Source organism: Physeter macrocephalus, chromosome 8, assembly GCF_002837175.3.
Source record: "Physeter macrocephalus isolate SW-GA chromosome 8, ASM283717v5, whole genome shotgun sequence".
In the NCBI taxonomy this organism is placed as follows: domain Eukaryota; kingdom Metazoa; phylum Chordata; class Mammalia; order Artiodactyla; family Physeteridae; genus Physeter; species Physeter macrocephalus.
In genome coordinates, this window is record NC_041221.1 from 53181961 (window position 1) to 53198772 (window position 16812).

General features: G+C 36.2%; 1 protein-coding gene across 1 annotated transcript in view; it reads right to left on the reverse strand.

Moving 5' to 3' along the window:
• Positions 1-7841: 7841 nt before the first annotated feature.
• FGF10 (fibroblast growth factor 10) overlaps positions 7842-16812 on the reverse strand; it is an 80965-nt gene continuing 71994 nt past the window's right edge. The window contains exons 2-3 of the mRNA XM_007129761.2: positions 13285-13388; positions 7842-8835 (exon numbers count right to left, since the gene is read on the reverse strand). Of these exons, the coding sequence (XP_007129823.1) occupies positions 8638-8835; positions 13285-13388 (302 nt within the window). The 3' untranslated portion in view covers positions 7842-8637. The remainder of the gene's footprint in view (positions 8836-13284; positions 13389-16812) is intronic.

Sequence of the window (16812 nt, forward strand, 5' to 3'; positions counted from 1 at the left end):
TGTGGAGATTTTGAAGGTGACTCAGACATTATTTTAACACATTAGGAAATTTTTTATAAATATTTACCATCGACCAGCAAGAGGGCAGAACATCAACATGTACTGAGTACTTACTGCTTGCCAGTCATTATACAAGACAGTTAACTAATATAGTAACATTCAATCCTTACTACTGTGCCAAGTGTTATGAATTATTATCCAAGCTTTTTGTTCATTCATTTTTATCTTAAAAGAGGTAACGTTTCTAGGTTTACACTGCTAGAAAGTGGCAGAGCCAGGATTGAAAAATAGTCTCTCTGATTGAAAAGTACATGCCATTCCTCCCAAAAGAGTATCTATAAAGAGAAACATGTCATTTAAAATAAAACACCTTCATTACCCTTAGAATTACATTTCTGAAAAGAATTGAAAAAAAATTGGGTTGTAAATTGTGTGGATCTGATTTTAAAAATTAATTTTTATTTTGGTAGAGCGCCCATATATAGAGAGAAGAGTAATTTTGGAATCAGGAGATCTGCATTCATTTCCTGGCAGTGAGCTCTGGGAAAGAAAATGAACTTCAACTTTATCACTTACAAAATTAGGGTGTAAAAGTAGGATGTAAAAGTAGAATTTCAGCTAATTTACTGCATTTCATACTGGAGACAAATCTGAACAAATCAGAACTATGTTGTGTCCCAGAACCAATCTGTGATATTTTGAATGTTAGGTACTCCTGTGGTTACATGAAACATTGGTTTAGCATTGGGTTATCCCAGAGTGATTTTATCTCTATGTTGTTGAAGGCCTGTTAGCTTTTTGCTTGTTTATTGTACAAAAGGAGATAGAAGTTCAGATGGTAAAGAAAGGAGGATAAAACTGAACACTGTAGAAATCCTGCATATTATTGGCTTCACCAGTAAATGATCAGAGAAGGAGAAATAAATGAGGAAAGAAGGGTTGGCAAATGTGACTACAGTTACAAAATGTCCTTGTGGTTTTTTGGTACATAACACAGGCATTCCATTGTTTTATACATCATTGGTTCTGGATGGATTTACTAAAATTTTTGGAGAGGGTACCCGTTTTACCCACCCATCTTGTAGTTGCACACAGTAGGATGACAGGAACCTATTCAGTCATGTATTTGGATTCAAAAGTTGACTCTGCAGTTCTACTGGGAAGATTAAGATTTAAAAAATCGTAGCTAGGGTTATAAATTAGTGTGTGTCCACGTAACTACCTCTGGTGTAAACTGCTATATATGGGATGAAACGGAGAGTCACTTGGATCAAAACATGCTTGGAAGGAGGTAGGATCTGGGTAAGAGAACAGCTGATTTCTAAGGTGAAGAATATTATTAATAAAAATATAGTCTCCTAATGTTCTACTCTGAAGTGAGCAATATTTATTTATATATATAAATTTTGATATATTAGCCAATTCCATTTAATAGTCATGTCTCCTTTATAGTCTAATTCCAAATATTTTTGAAATAAATAAAATTATTTAGATGTTAACGCATAAAAATTGTTATAAATTACCAGGAATTAATGGAGGCTACCATAAATAGGTTTATATTTGTATGTACTAGTTTGATTTTGTTTTTTCTCTAGTTAACAGAGAAGGTCAACATTTAAAATTATAAGAACTCCCAAGAGAATATCTATTCATCACTAAATTTTCTGGCCTACATAGAACTCATCTAAATTGCATATTGAGACTTAAGTCAGATGTAGTTATTTGATTTCCATCGTATTTGGGGTCATTGAGAAAACTATAAAATAAATTTTTGTAGAAAAGTGTGACATGATTCTGGGTATATTACAAAAATCTATGGGTTGATTAAGTAAAGATTTATTAAGCAAAACTGTATATTGGATTTTGTGGTGACATGGCTTAGGAGTTTGTTGAGATTGCTTGATATGAAGGTTAGTGTCAAACAATTCTGTTGTATTGACAAGAAAGCCTTATGGTTCCAGATGTGCCAGAGCACCTCCTAAACTTGAGTTCTAAGGGTCTTAAGTTACAGACTCTGTATTAGTTTTCTCAGGCTACCGTAACAAAGTACCACCATCTGGTTGTATTAAGCAACAGAATTTCATTGTCTCACTGTGCTGAAGGCTAGAAGTCTGAAATCAAGGTATTGGCAGAGTTGATTCCTTCTGAGCACTATGAGGGAGAATAGCTTCTAGTGACTTGCTGGCAATCATTGATGTTTCTTGGCTTGTGGACTCATCACCCCAATCTCTGCTTTCATGTTCATATGGTATTCTCCCTGTGTGCATGTCTATGTTCAAGTTTCCTGTTTTTATTAGGACTTCGGTCATATTGGGTTAGATGTTCACCCCAGTCTAGTTTGACCTCATCTCAACTAATCACATCTGCAAGGACCCTATTTCCTAATAAGACCACATTCTAAGATACTGGGATGTCAAACCTTACTAGGGCCTATGTTTAAATTTTGTTTTAATTTTTTTCCCAGTAGTAGGAATGAATAACTTAAGTGATTCGGAGCCATTAATTTTATCACTAGGGAATATTCATAAGCATGGAGAAAATATAACTTTAAAAAACCCATAGGAGTGTGCAACAATAATTTCAGGTACTCAATATTGTCTCCAACAATCTCTACTAATATTACTGTGGAGTCTATACTCATTTGATACAGCTGAAGTAGGTATTAGTTTAAATAAAGCCTATATTTTTCTTGTGAGTCTAATAAGGAAATAGATTTGACATAGCTATTTAATGTCACTTGGAGTCAAAAATTAGAAAGAAAGATAAATACTTGAGTTGAAATATGGTGATTTGACTATTTCTTAGGAGATCTTGGAGGATGGAATGCAGAACTTTCCTAGGGTAAGATGAGGAGGAAGGATCGCGGATACTGACTTTAAAATACTAGTATTTTTTTAAAAATTTATTTAGTTTATTTATTATTTTTGGCTGCGTTGGGTCTTCGTTGCTTTCTATGGTTGCGGCGAGCGAGGGCTACTCCTCGCCGCAGTGTGCGGGCCTCTCATTGCGGGGGCCTCTCTTGCTGCGGAGCACGGGCTCCAGGCGCGCGGGCTTCAGTAGTTGTGCCTCGCGGGCTCTAGATCGTAGGCTCAGTAGCTGTGGTACACGGGCCTGGTTGCTCCGCGGCACGTGGCATCTTCTCAGACCAGGGCTCGAACCTGTGTCCCCTGCACTGGCAGGCGGATTCCTAACCACTGCGCCACCAGGGAAGTCCCCAAAATACTAGTATTTAAAAAAAATACTACTTAGTTTCATTTGTTTCCTACATGAGGGTAAGCTTGCATTGTAAAATGCATTTTACATCCAATTTTCAATTTATCAGGAAAAGAAGTAAGATGTTGTTTGTATCTTTACTTATTTGCAATACCATTTGTCAGTGTTTCTTTTTCATTTTTCTCAGTTGGAAAGCTCCCTAATAAACAGATATTTTTAATATCATTTTTATAGATATTGGCTCAAATATTATTGTTTAACATATTGATAGTGTCATGGGAAAAATGGCATTTGAAAAGTCTGGTGTTTAAATACCAGATGTTAAAATATTTTAATGTTGAATTGATAACCCTTAACCCAAATGCCTCCTGTAACCATAAGGAGTAGTCTTTTTTTGATTTATAATACCTCACGAAACACTGATTTTAATTTACTGCTCCTTGAAAGACCTCTCTGAGAATATTTGTATTGTCAGCAGCTTAAATTGACCACAGAAATGATCACTAAATAATTTCAAAAATTGTGAGATTATTTAGGCATTTAAGATGTGTATAATTAAAACCAAACTTTAGGAGGGTTAAGGCCTTACCATAGTTGGTTATTCTACAACTGGGGTCACTGCCTAAGTTGTACGAAGGCCTATGCTCAATTTACAGTTGTAATGAGGAACATGGGATGTCTTGATTCTTCGTTTGCTGTTCTCATCTTTAGAGGATGCAACTGCCTATATTAAAACATGAACATAGGCTCTTTTGTGGAGGATAATAAAAACATGTTAGGTAATACATGCCACATGCATAGATGGTTGGCATATGGCTTGTCTCTTTGAGTATGGAATTGTTGCCCTTAGCTGCTATCATGGAACAGCCACATGGAAATGTTCATTATTAGTCACTTAGGAATGAGACCAGTTCCTTTGATCTCATTAGTTTGATCATGATTATTCCATTTTAACATGGTGTTTTGTAAAGGTGTTTTCAGTAGATTATCCACTTGCAGGGGCATTTTGTGTTTTATTATTTTCTAATCATCCGAAGAAAAGAGATATTGATGTTATAAAGCTTTTTTTCTCTCATATTGAATATATACAAGACATAGTGAGAGATATAGAGCACATTGTCACTTTTTCTTTTTTATTTTACAATTTAAAAAAAAACAAATGGCATTTGAGTTTCAGATTTTTCTCTTCACGTTGATATATTTGAAAATACTAGTACATACTCTTGGGATAAATATAAAGAAATACTTATAATGTCACGTTGTGATATAGACTGATATTTAGTATGAGAACCACCTTTTGATTCAGTGCAAACTTGCATTCATCTCAATGACCAGTTTGCAGAATTATAGTGAGCGTGCCTATATTCAGGGCCCTATTCTTGGCTTTAATACAAAAAAAAAATGAATACAATCTCTCCCTTTTAAAAAATGCCTTTAAAAATCTTGATCTCTCTGATTTGAAGAAAAAGATGACGCCTAATTAGAATTAGCAAAAAATGCAGGATTGTCAGTAGTCTCATTTATATAGATGTAGCTAAGAACTGTTTTTGTTTTTACACCTGCCCCGCACCACCCTTTCCTTGGTACACAGTTATTCACCGGTTCCAGTGGTGTGGGCTGCCAAAATCCCCACGGTGTAGCTCTGGATCATGTAACTGAAGCTTGGCCGACCATACTGCCCATATGCCTTGTCCTGCTGTTTCCTCTGAAAGTTGGTATCTTATCCAAACTTGGCCAATAAGAGGCATACCTTGGATGTTTCCATTTTGGAATCTTGAGAAAAGGAGGTATGGGGTTTTGGGCTTCGGAGTTGGAAGAAATGAATTGGAGGCAAGCGGTAGCCAAGCAAATAAAGCCAATCAGAGGTAAGAGTGCCAGAGAGGAAGAGGATTTTAGTTGCTTCATGTCTCAGTTCTGGTGGAACTCAGAATTGCCCTTTTCCTTCCAGTATCTTTCCAAAATACCCCTCTTTTTTTCTTACAGCTTAATTTAAGTTAAAAAAGTCCTGTCTAGTGAAATAGACAAGAATCCTTAATCAATAGGATACTTGTTCGCATGTGAATGTGTTACTTCTAATGCTCTAGATATCTTCTCTTAAATATTTCATGGCTTCCTACAAATATCTTTATTTAAACAAACTTTGGAACAGTTAAAACATTTCCTGATAAGGCAAAGGTAATTTTTATTTTTGCTGAATAATCATAAAACCTGAATTAAGAAACATCTAAATTATTAGAACTGTGCATATTAATGATGATCTATTTAAATAGTGTCCACAACCTTGCTTGGACCCTGGACCCAACCTGCATTATTATGTATTTTTTTCTCTCTACTTTTCAAGTCAAACTCATTGGCTTACTCTATCCCCTTGAAATCAGATTTTGCAGCCTCCTGGCTTTCCTCCAAAAGTCTTTCATTGTTTCACAAGCCATCCTTGTTTTTAATTCATCCTTCTTTATCCACTGTGCAAACTAGGTGGACCTGAATACTTCGGAAAAATTGAAAGCATTTGGTTGTTATTAGAGTAGGGATAGCTGACCCACACATGTAAAACATTAAAGAAACCTTACAAATGTTTGAGTGATTTTTTTCTGTTGTTGTTGTTTGGGCCTGTGGGGCATTTAACCACATCCTGCCAAGCACACAACACATGAGCTTCTCTCTTTATTACCAGGTATAGTTTTAGGCTAATAAAACAAACAAGGCCAATATTTTCATTTTCTTTTCCCAGCATTTTTATTGATTCATTTAAATGTAACATACTATACACTGTTCAGCCTTTTGGGAGGTAGGAGGAGGGAGGGAATCTATATCTTTATGAGGAGTCTCCTCGAAATCAGCACTCAGATGGACAAACATTTGTGGCTGACGCACCTTGATATTGTAGCCAGGGGTCACACTTCCTACAGAGACAGAACTCCCCAAATCATGATTTTCTTTTTAAACATATGACATTTAGGACTGGAGCTGCTTTTCCTTCAGTAGCACAATCCAGCTGCAAAGAGGACCAGAATTCTATCCCAATACGAAGCAAAGATGCCATTTTTAAATGTGGAGAATCTCATTACTCCTTACCAAACGGTTTCTGTCTTTCTCTCTGTCAATGTGTGTGTTTTGGGGGTGAGTCAGGGGAGAGGTGAAGGAAATGTTTTCTATTTTTGGCTTCTGCAAGCTTTGATACATTTTGCTAGAAGCTGTTTTACTGTTGTGAGTACTATAATGATGACTGTTTACACATAGTCTCTTGGTAATCTAAATGGCTATGTGAAATACGAATCCAGTTTGTGCCCTATTTGCTGTTACCATGGTCATCTAATACTGTATTTGTCTCACCAAACATTTAATTTTGGTTGTGGGTGGTCCATGTTCATGTGTCAGGTGCAATTATTATTTTAAAATAAAACATTAAAGGTAATCTAGTTCTCATAGGAACGCATTACATTATAGCTCTCAGACTCAGTTACCAATTAAATTTTAACAGATTACAGCCACAAAATTGAACATTTTTAGAATCCCATTTGTCAAAAAGCAAGTTGGAAGCCAAGTACCATAAAATGCAACTTTAGCCATAAGGCAAAACACTCTGCCTCAAATGCATTTCCTTTGAAATCCCAACTTTTTAAGGAATGAGAAAAATATGACCTTTTATGGGAAAGTTTCTTAATAAAGCTAATTCTTAAATAACAGATTAACTGGAAGTGCTGGTTAAGCATTGACACAATTAAGTTATTAGAGAGGATCACAAAACACCAGCCTTTCTAGAGGTTAAACTTTAGTAAAAAGACACATTTAGTGAGTTTTTCCTTTGTACCAAAATACTGTGTCCAAACAATAAAAATAAACAGACCTTTTCAAAACAAGAAATATGAAGGTAAAACTGCAGCATCAATATAATCTTATAGTTATCACTTAAAGTATTCAGAGCAAATATTATTTTTCTACACTTTTAAAAATCACTACAGACACTGCAAATAAGGCTTATGCATTTATTTAGTGGAATACTATGTGATGATGACTGGTACACTCTTATGCACTGTTTTCTATACCTGCTCTAACAAAATGAATTTCAATAAGGTTACATTATGGAACCTTCCAAAGCTCTTTAAATTTACAGAAAATAAGTTTTATTGGGTTTTGTAAAGACTAGATCATACAGCTTGAACAGATTTCAGTATATGGTTACACATATCCCAGAATATATTTGCTCAGTTTAAGCCCCTTGGAGGGTTGCACTTCATACCAAATTCTTTGATAGTTCCTTCGGGGGACATTCACTATGTGAGACTTATAAAGTGTTCTTATATATGCAGACAGCCTCTTCATCACTTACCACTGTGACATGTGGCCAAAAAATCATTAGTAAATAATGAGGCTAGGCTACTAAAATGTATGTAACAATTAATTTTCCTTCTTTTAATATCTTGGAGACCCACTGATGTATTGAAAGAGAAGAATTTGGCCTTTTGGTCTATTTCTTAGGAAAGGAAGCCTTAGGAGTGATGTATGGTTTTAAATGATGGCAAACATCTCTCGCTCAAGCCATGCCATAGCACTGTCATATTTATTGTTGATGGTTCTTATGGCAGAAGTGCAGATTAAGTCAACTGATAGCACATGGGGCACTCACACTCTTTCCCCGATTTTATCTCCTACTCTTGAAGTGTTTGCCAAGTTTTAAAAACACTTTGTCATGAACATGCATGTGGTGTGCTAAAGAAAAAGAAAAGGTCAATCAGAGGGCAGCTGATGAGGATACTCTTTAAAACCCCAAAAGATATTTAACATCCTATTAAATAAATAACTTAGAAAGAAATAGAAAGGGATGAAGGCAGAATGCACGAGCATACCATACTATTTGTTTTGTTAGAACAGTTTTACACTACCATGTTTATATTTTTTAATCCTATCCAATTCTTCCATGATGCCACGCCCAAAGCTCCTTTGGTTGTGCATATGATATGACCCAAGTGCTTTCCAGTAAATGCTTGCGTGTCTTACTGCTCATTGAATCATTAGGCTTGAATGAGCAATGAAAGTCTTTGATATGAGTTCGTATTCCATAAATAACTTTCCCGAAGATCATTCAACAGACTGTTCCTTGTCCTTTAAGTTCTATCTCAGAGGTTAAAAATGAAAACATAAACAAAAACTTAACCCAAAAACTCAGCCACAATATTGTTCACTTAGGAATAACTTCCATCCCATCTGATCTGCTTATATCTCAATTACAAAGCAGGACACAGAACTAATTAAGAGAACATCATATGTCAGCAGAGAGTACAAAAACCTTCAAAGGCTTCCTTTCAACCAAGCAGATACTTGCAATGTGTCTTTTCCTTTTGAGCTACTATCTTCATGAAGAATACCAACTATGCCTGGTAAAAGAGCCTTTGGTTATACTGCATCCACAAACATTGCCTTTCTCTATGAGTGTACCACCATTGGAAGAAAATGAGCTGAGGTGTTTTTCCTTCGTGTTTTCTGTCCTCTCCTGGGAGCTCCTTTTCCATTCAATGCCACATACATTTGCCTCCCATTGTGCTGCCAGTTAAAGGATGCATAGGTATTGTATCCGTTTTCCTCAATCCTCTCCTTCAGCTTACAGTCATTGTTAAATTCTTTCTGCAAGGGAAAAATAAAATCTTTTTTTCCTATGGTGATGATACTTGATTCTATTTCACACAAAACATCCAGAGAACTCCAGTTCCTGGGTTTTTTTTTGCTGTTGCCGTTTGTACATAAGTTGTGCACTTAATACAAAACATCAACACAGAACAGTAAAACTCATAAAGACAAAACAGATTCTACATTAGAAGGCATGTGATTTATTTTAATCTATCATCATAACCACATATTGGGGCCCTTTTAAAAAGCTGATGTGCTTTGAACATGACATGTTTAAGTGCCTAGAATGATTGTTAAGAAGCAAGCATTCCAGTAACAATATTTGTGATGAGCCAATGATAAAGAATGTTGTTATAGGGGCTTCCCTGGTGGCGCGGCGGTTGCGCGTCCGCCTGCCGATGCAGGGGAACTGGGTTCGCGCCCCGGTCTGGGAGGATCCCGCGTGCCGCGGAGCGGCTGGGCCCGTGAGCCATGGCCGCTGGGCCTGCGCGTCCGGAGCCTGTGCTCCGCAACGGGCGAGGCCGCGGCAGAGGGAGGCCCGCATACCACAAAAAAAAAAAAAAAAAAAAAAAAAAGACTGTTGTTATAATCCTTTTTTTCAGAGTAATAACTGGGGTTCCATGGGAAAAACAGAATTACAGGAAAAAAGTGGACTTATCAAGTTTGCAAATGTTTTCTACCTATAAATCCACAATAAATACACACACATTGATAAGAAAGCAGATCTTAAAGCAAACCATAATAGTTCTAGATAACCAAGAGGCCCTGGGAGTGAGGGATGTCCCTCTCTTCCAAATACCAGATTTCTCAATTTTGTAAATTATTTACAATTTTCTGTAACTTGGAATTTTGCCCAATTTTACTCTGAGGTTTAGGAAGAGTTGAAGTGTAGGACATGAGACAACCTTGCTTTGTGAATTTCCATGTCAAAGAAACTATAAATCTGGTGACTAGCACTGCTTATATTGTATAAGCCTGGAGACTTGGATCCTGGGAAATTCCACTTTACAGACATAGTCCTTTGGCTTTGTTTCAAGTGGCCAAGTTTTTTAAGGGGATCTTTTGTGACAAAGATTGATAACTCATTCATTTTAGAAATCCAGATTCTCACTCTGGACTTAATAACAAAGAGGAGATACCTCACTACTCTCAAAACTCTGACTTCAGAAATATCCCTTTCCCCTTATACACAAACTAAAGCAGTTAAAAAGCTAAGGAATTGGGGCTTTTGCTCTTCTGGGTCTATCTTCTCTATGCAAACCAAGGGCATTGTAGGCATCTTTCAGCTGAAACTTCTACTAGGCAGTTCAGTTTCTCTCACCTGAGCACTTTTGGAAATTTTGACTAAATTCCCAATTCCTGAATGTGTGTATATTTAAATATCCAGGTTTCTGCAGGCTAGATCCTAATTTTGAACATTATCACAACTGTAATGAGCAGGTATATTTTATGTTAATGTTACCAGTTTAAGCTTTGTTTTCTGGAATTTATTTATCCTCTGTGCTTCTCTTCTATAAAGAATATTTAAATGTAATGTTCAAGTAACGACTTACTTGGTTGAAAGTAAGAAGAAAAGGTAAATTATTTAAGGTAATGATTTTAAAATAAAAATTACGCATTAGAGAAGATTTGAATCCTTAATTTGAGTTTTTTTTTTTTCTATTTACTCATCCTAGTCTGTCTCAAACTGTATGGTTTTCAAAGCAGAGAGGGTTTTTTTTACATGAATAATTGTATTTTTTCAATAAAGAAGGCGTATTTTAGAGACTACAGAAGGACTGAGGTTATTTTAGCTGATTTTATATTTGAAATGGAGCTATGTATAAAAAAGTAGGAATGGATGCTAAATTATTTTTCCTCCCGAAAATTAATTTATAGAACAATGTTCTGAAAGTGAATTACACCTGTATCAGACTCCTCATCTCAGGTGTTTTGAATATTTAGACCATTGGTCAAATTTTTGTATCAGAATCTCTGGAGGAGACCTAGGAATCTATTGTTTACAGCATTTAGGTGAATCATAAATATTAAAGTTTAAAAAAAATCTAGGCTAGAGCAAGATCTCAAAAGTAGGGTTTTGGTAGTTAAGAAAAAGGTTTTGGATTTCCTCAGGATACCAGGGAAATTTCTTCGGTTTTTAAACCATGTCCTACAAGGGCTTGTCCTCTATACTTCAGTTTTATAATCTATTTACTTAATTCCATCTGTTAGGAGAAAACTCAGTATACAATAGTATACAATAGACACATTGCTCAGAGGGTGAATAATAAAAATATAAGAGAGAGAAGTTTTCCAAAGGGGAATCGAGGAAAATATTCAAGAGAATAGAATATATAGTGTGGTTTAATCAATTCCTCTGGGTTTTGGCCTAATTTCTATTTTCAAGAAGGCTATGGAATCAATGGAAATTATCTGAAAAAGAAAAAGATAGGAATTACAAGAGTTTGTCACCTGATATACAGAATATATAGGATGTGTGCTCATGAATTTTTTTTTTGTTATACCCTTTAAATGCAAAGTTCCTAGTCCTATTCTGCCCTGAATAGGACACTGAATTTGAGTAGATTTTTAATTTAATTTTGAACAAGCCATACTTTTTTACTCTTCCTGGTGGTAATGCAAAATTACAATAACAGTACACTGTGGTTAGAGAATGAGCTTCTTTCTGAGACAGGCTGAAAGTGGAGTGCATCGGCTATGATGGGCTGAGCTACTTGGAAAGGTAGTTAGGTTAATGCATTGCGCTATTCCATGCTGAAGAAATCATGTGGGACAAGGCAAACCCTGCCCTCTTGAAGTCCACAATCTAGTGGGAGAAGACAGTCAACAACAAACACATTATTGAGAGAAATATCTGATAAATGCCATTGTAGATCATTAAAATGGTATGATGTGATAGAAAGCAAATGAGCATCTACATAAGAAATAGAGAGAGAATGAAATAATCCATAGGCCTTAGAGCTCAAGAAGAAGCATAGGCACAGTGTGTGAGCTGTGTTGGGATAGAAGAAAAAAGTGGGGGAATAGAAGGAAAAGTATTAAATATTTTTATGACAGTTCATTTGAGAGCTATCCATTTTTCCTTGTTGTCACCTTTTTAAAGAAATATACTTTATCAATTAAAAATTATTTCAATCTTTTACTGCAATTAAAACTTCTATATTTTCTCTCTCAATCTAAATTTTTATTAGGTTTTACTTTAAAGCATTGGTTTTGACTATGCATCAGTATCTCTTCGAAGAATATATGCCTGGACCTCTTACTCAGTAATTCTTATATAAGAATTAGGGAGGGAAGGGACCTCGGCATGTTTATTGAAAAGAAAAACAAAAAATGTCTCCAAAGTGGTTATGCTGTGAGCTCCCAAACGGAACCACTTTTTAAAATGGTCCATTACTCTTCTAGGCTCATTAGTAGAGCTACCTATGATGGAAAAATTTAACTAAAAATTTTCTGACCCCTTCACCCAAAAAGCATTTATCCTAGTCAAAGAGGCTCACCCAAGGTATGCCTGACTCCCCAAGTATAAGTGGATCTGATATGAATGAAACACAAGGCTATTGTATGTCCAGACCAATGATGGAATCAATTTCCAATGACTCTCAAATTGTGGGTACCATACCAGGAGCATTAGGGAAACCTGGGACCTTGTTAGAAATGCAAAGTCTTACAGATTTAACTGAATCAGAAAATCTGGGAGTGTGTTTTAACAAATCCACTGAGTGATTCTGACACTTACTTAAGTTTGAAAGGTGCTGGCCCGAGGCAGGCACTGCAATCATCCTTATACTAATCAACACAATAAGTTTATTTACACATTTTCAAGTGACATTCCCTGATACTTGCTATGGAACACAGGGATGTATGTACTCAAAGCGCTGGCTGTGTACCAGCTCCGTAACTGAATTAATCGTTATTGTTTAGGTAAATAAAATTCTGGAGTTGATTGAACAGCATAGAAAATGTTGAATTTCCTGATGTGTCTCACCATTTCAGATTTTAATGGAATACAAAACACCCATGCCCTCGTTTTATCTTCAGCTATAACACATACACACAGAGTATGTGGTTTTCTACTCAATCCAAGATCTTTGTTTTCAATGATTCTTCCCCAAGTTGTCTGCAGCAACCATGACAATCTGACCAGATGCTTCCGTGAGAGTCTGACTGGTTAGCTCAGCGCATTCAGAATATTAGCATTCAGAGCACTGACTGATGAATGCCAGCAACAGTCTGCGTGGTAGACTAATGGGTGAACAACAGAGGAGATTACAGAGTTGGAAGAGCTGCCTTGCCAGCCCTTGGAACGCTGGTGACCAGCCCTCTGTGGTTCTATTTACTAGCAATAGAATGATAACAAAACTATTTAATGTCTGGGGGAAACATTGCAAAACTGTGGTAATAATTTACTGAAGTGGATTTTTCAAATAAAAGCAGAATACTTACTGAGCCATAGAGTTTCCCCTTCTTGTTCATGGCTAAATAATAGTTGCTGTTAATGGCTTTGACGGCAACAACTCCAATTTCCACTGAAGTTATCTCCAAGATACCTAAAACATACAATTCAAAAAGGCTAAACTTAAAGAGTCACATAAATTTAGTTGAAAGAAAGAAAAATCAGAAGAAATTATTGTTTATTTTTTGATGCCTCCAAAATCAAAAATTTAAACAATTGGGGGGAAAAAAAACCCAACCTTTTCCACTGTGCCTAAAAGCACAGCAACAATATGGAAAAAAATAGTAAGTCTTTAAATGAATTCCCTTGCATTTTACTCTGCGCATATAGGAGAAAATATTGTTTTAATTAAAATGCTTCCTTTGCTAACTCTGCATTTTCAACCCCATAAATATTGAAACAGCTCTGCTCATCTTAGCCTAGGTTTCACAAAAACTTATCAGAGCACACATCTGTACTATGGTATTAAATTAAACCTATAGCATATGTCAATAATATGTCAGATTTACTTCAACCTGTAAAAACAGTGGTAAACTATTTCTTCTTTGTAGGACTCTTAGATAAACTAAATCTCTTGGCTACATTTAACTGATAAATTTATTTTTGGCAAATGTGTTGACATTCTGAAATACTGAGAGACTAATCCCAATATACACATTGTCTTTAAAATAGCAGAATCACTACTCTGGGTTGGGAGAAAATCCCTTAGTATTTTTTAAAGTTTTAGTTTCTTGTTTCCTAGAAAGAATGAAAAACTAAGGGAATTAGGAACTGATAGAAAAGAGATCTTTTCCCCTAATAGACAAGTTTTGGTTGGTGCATCTAAAGATAATTTCCTCTGAAAAGTTGGTAGGTAAATTATCTACTTAAAATGCCCACCTAGTTTAGGTTAAGGAGACCTCAGGTCCTAAACCTACTTCTTAGTTTTAAACCCTTGGGAAAGCTTTCTCAGGGCAGAGAAGCAGCTCTGTGATTAGCAAAGGTCTCTGAATCCAGGCTGAATTTGAATCCTGGCTTTGCATTTTGTAGTGAATGACCACAGGAGAAGTCACTGAACTGCTTATGTCTCAATTTCATTTGCAAAATGAGCAGCATATTAGTATCTCCCTTATAGTTTTGTGATGATTAAATGAGATAGTACATATAAAATAATTAGAAATTGCCTAGAGCTTACTGACTCCTTAATTATTATGAGAGGAAAGTTTTCCTCCAACAGTTATAGAGTTTGAAGCTTCTTCTTCAACAAGCTGTGTAAATCCTGAACAGAACATACAAATTCCCACTGGCTTAGCCCATAAAATCTGAAAGCCAATATATGTTATCATTTATCCTGTACTTACTATCATAAAAAACACCATCCTAAATGTGGTCCACAAGAGTATGTTTATACTCTTCCTAGAGGGAAAGAGTGTCTTGTTCTTAAGACATGGACACCTTCTTTCCTTTCTTCACAGGTTAACCAGCCATGTCATGGTCAATAGAAATGCTTTCATGCCCCCAAAGCAAAGCTGACATCACTAGAGAGACTTGTGCCAGAACTACATGCTATAGAACATTCTGTTCTTATATTCTACAGGAAGCCTGTGACCTAACACAGCATACCTCCTCATTAATACATTGAGACAGATCTCATTTGGCAAGCTTAAACAAGGAAAGATTGTGAAGAGTGAGGGAGACAGTATCTGTATTTTTTTGTTTTGTTTTATTGGAGTATAGTTGATTTACAACGTTGTGTTAGTTTCAGGTATACAGCAAAGCGATTCAATTATATGTATGTCTGTGTTCTGTGTAAATGTTCTTTTTCAGATTCTTTTAAGTTATAGGTTATTACAAGATATTGAATCAGTATCTGTATTTGTGTGTGTGTGTGTGTGTGTGTGCCATGGCTCACGGGCCCAGCCGCTCCGCGGCAAGTGGGATCTTCCCGGACCGGGGCACGAACCCGCGTCCTCTGCCTCGGCAGGCGGACTCTCAACCACTACGCCACCAGGGAAGCCCCGGTATCTGTATTTTAAACATCCCTTTTCCTTATACTTGTAGTTGCCCTCAAGGTACAAACACATACACACATTTATTAGCACATTTTAAAAAGTACTTTCTTGTGCTTTATTTCTTTAATTCTCCTAACAGTCATCTAAGGAGGTATGATTGTTCTCAATTACAGATGAAAAAATGGATGATACTGAGGTTTTGTAACTCACAAGGTGATAAAGTGACATAGGTCTGTAATGAGGGACCCAACACCTAAGCCTCTCACTTTCAGACTATTTTGCTCTCCATCTCTGACTATTTTGCCTCTCCATCATATCTCCCGCTTCTTTCCCATTTACACAAGGGAATTCTGCTAGAAAACCAACTGACGTAATGACTCATGGAGATAATGGTCTTTAACAAACTAATATGCTTTTCCTCCCAAGGATCTGGCAGGCCACAGAGGATGATGCCTGAGTCTCAGAGAAGGAAATCTAATATACTTTATTTATGTCACAAGCAGAGGATATAGAACAAGGTAGTGATAAGAATCTGGGGCAAAATATTTAGGCTGCTATTTGCTTTGCCTGCCAAAAAGGCAAGTAAGTACTATCAGTAAATTATAAGGTGTTCCCTATGTATGCTTTTGTAACTGGAAATTGTTAGAATGAAAAAGGTTGATTTCAGCAAAGAATTAAAGATTTTTGAATGTGAACAAGAAGTAGTGGGATTAAGCTATAGTAACAGACTGAGTTGGCAGAAGCAAAAATGTTCTGGTGTAATAAATATTACTGAATCTTTGATTATTTCTGAGAGTGCGCGGCACATAGTAGATCATATTTATGCTCGGAAACCTTTGGGTTTATTTCTGCTTTGCACAAAATAGGAACACAATATTCAAAGAATTCATCAATCAATTAACCATTTTTCTTACTCTGCAATCAGTTAAAGCTAGCTTGAAAAGGTTCAGTATGCTTCAAAATGGAAAGAGGAAGACCTGGATGATTTAAGTCCTTTTGAGTCCTGAAGATGAACTTTTGGATACACCATGTGTTAGTAAGTCATAATTTGATAATCCCGTGGGTAATGGACAATGACATGTCTTTATTGTAAATATCTGTGAATGTGTGACTTTCTAAGGAACTCAAGTCTAAAGGACTTGCCTATTTTTTCATGAAGAATCTCTCCCATATTCTCTGTTCTTTGGTGAGGATGATCAAGTTTGCCTATAAAAGTATTTTTGGAAAGTATGTTTGACCAATGTTGGATTAATAACTTATAGTTCTATGGGTGTATAATTTGATGCAAAATTGAATGCCAGCTGAAGGAAAGCCTGCCAGGGGAAAGTGAGGAACAAGGCAGGAAGTTGTCAGAAGTAAGGTTGGGGAGTTGTCAGTCTCAAGTTATCAACCATCTTCCACAGACTCTAAGGATTTTGGCAAATATGAAATATTTTATCTAAAAATATATAACTTTTAAAAGAACATATTAGAAAAAGCCAATTTTTTTTTTTTGCGGTACGCGGGCCTCTCACTGCTGTGGCCTCT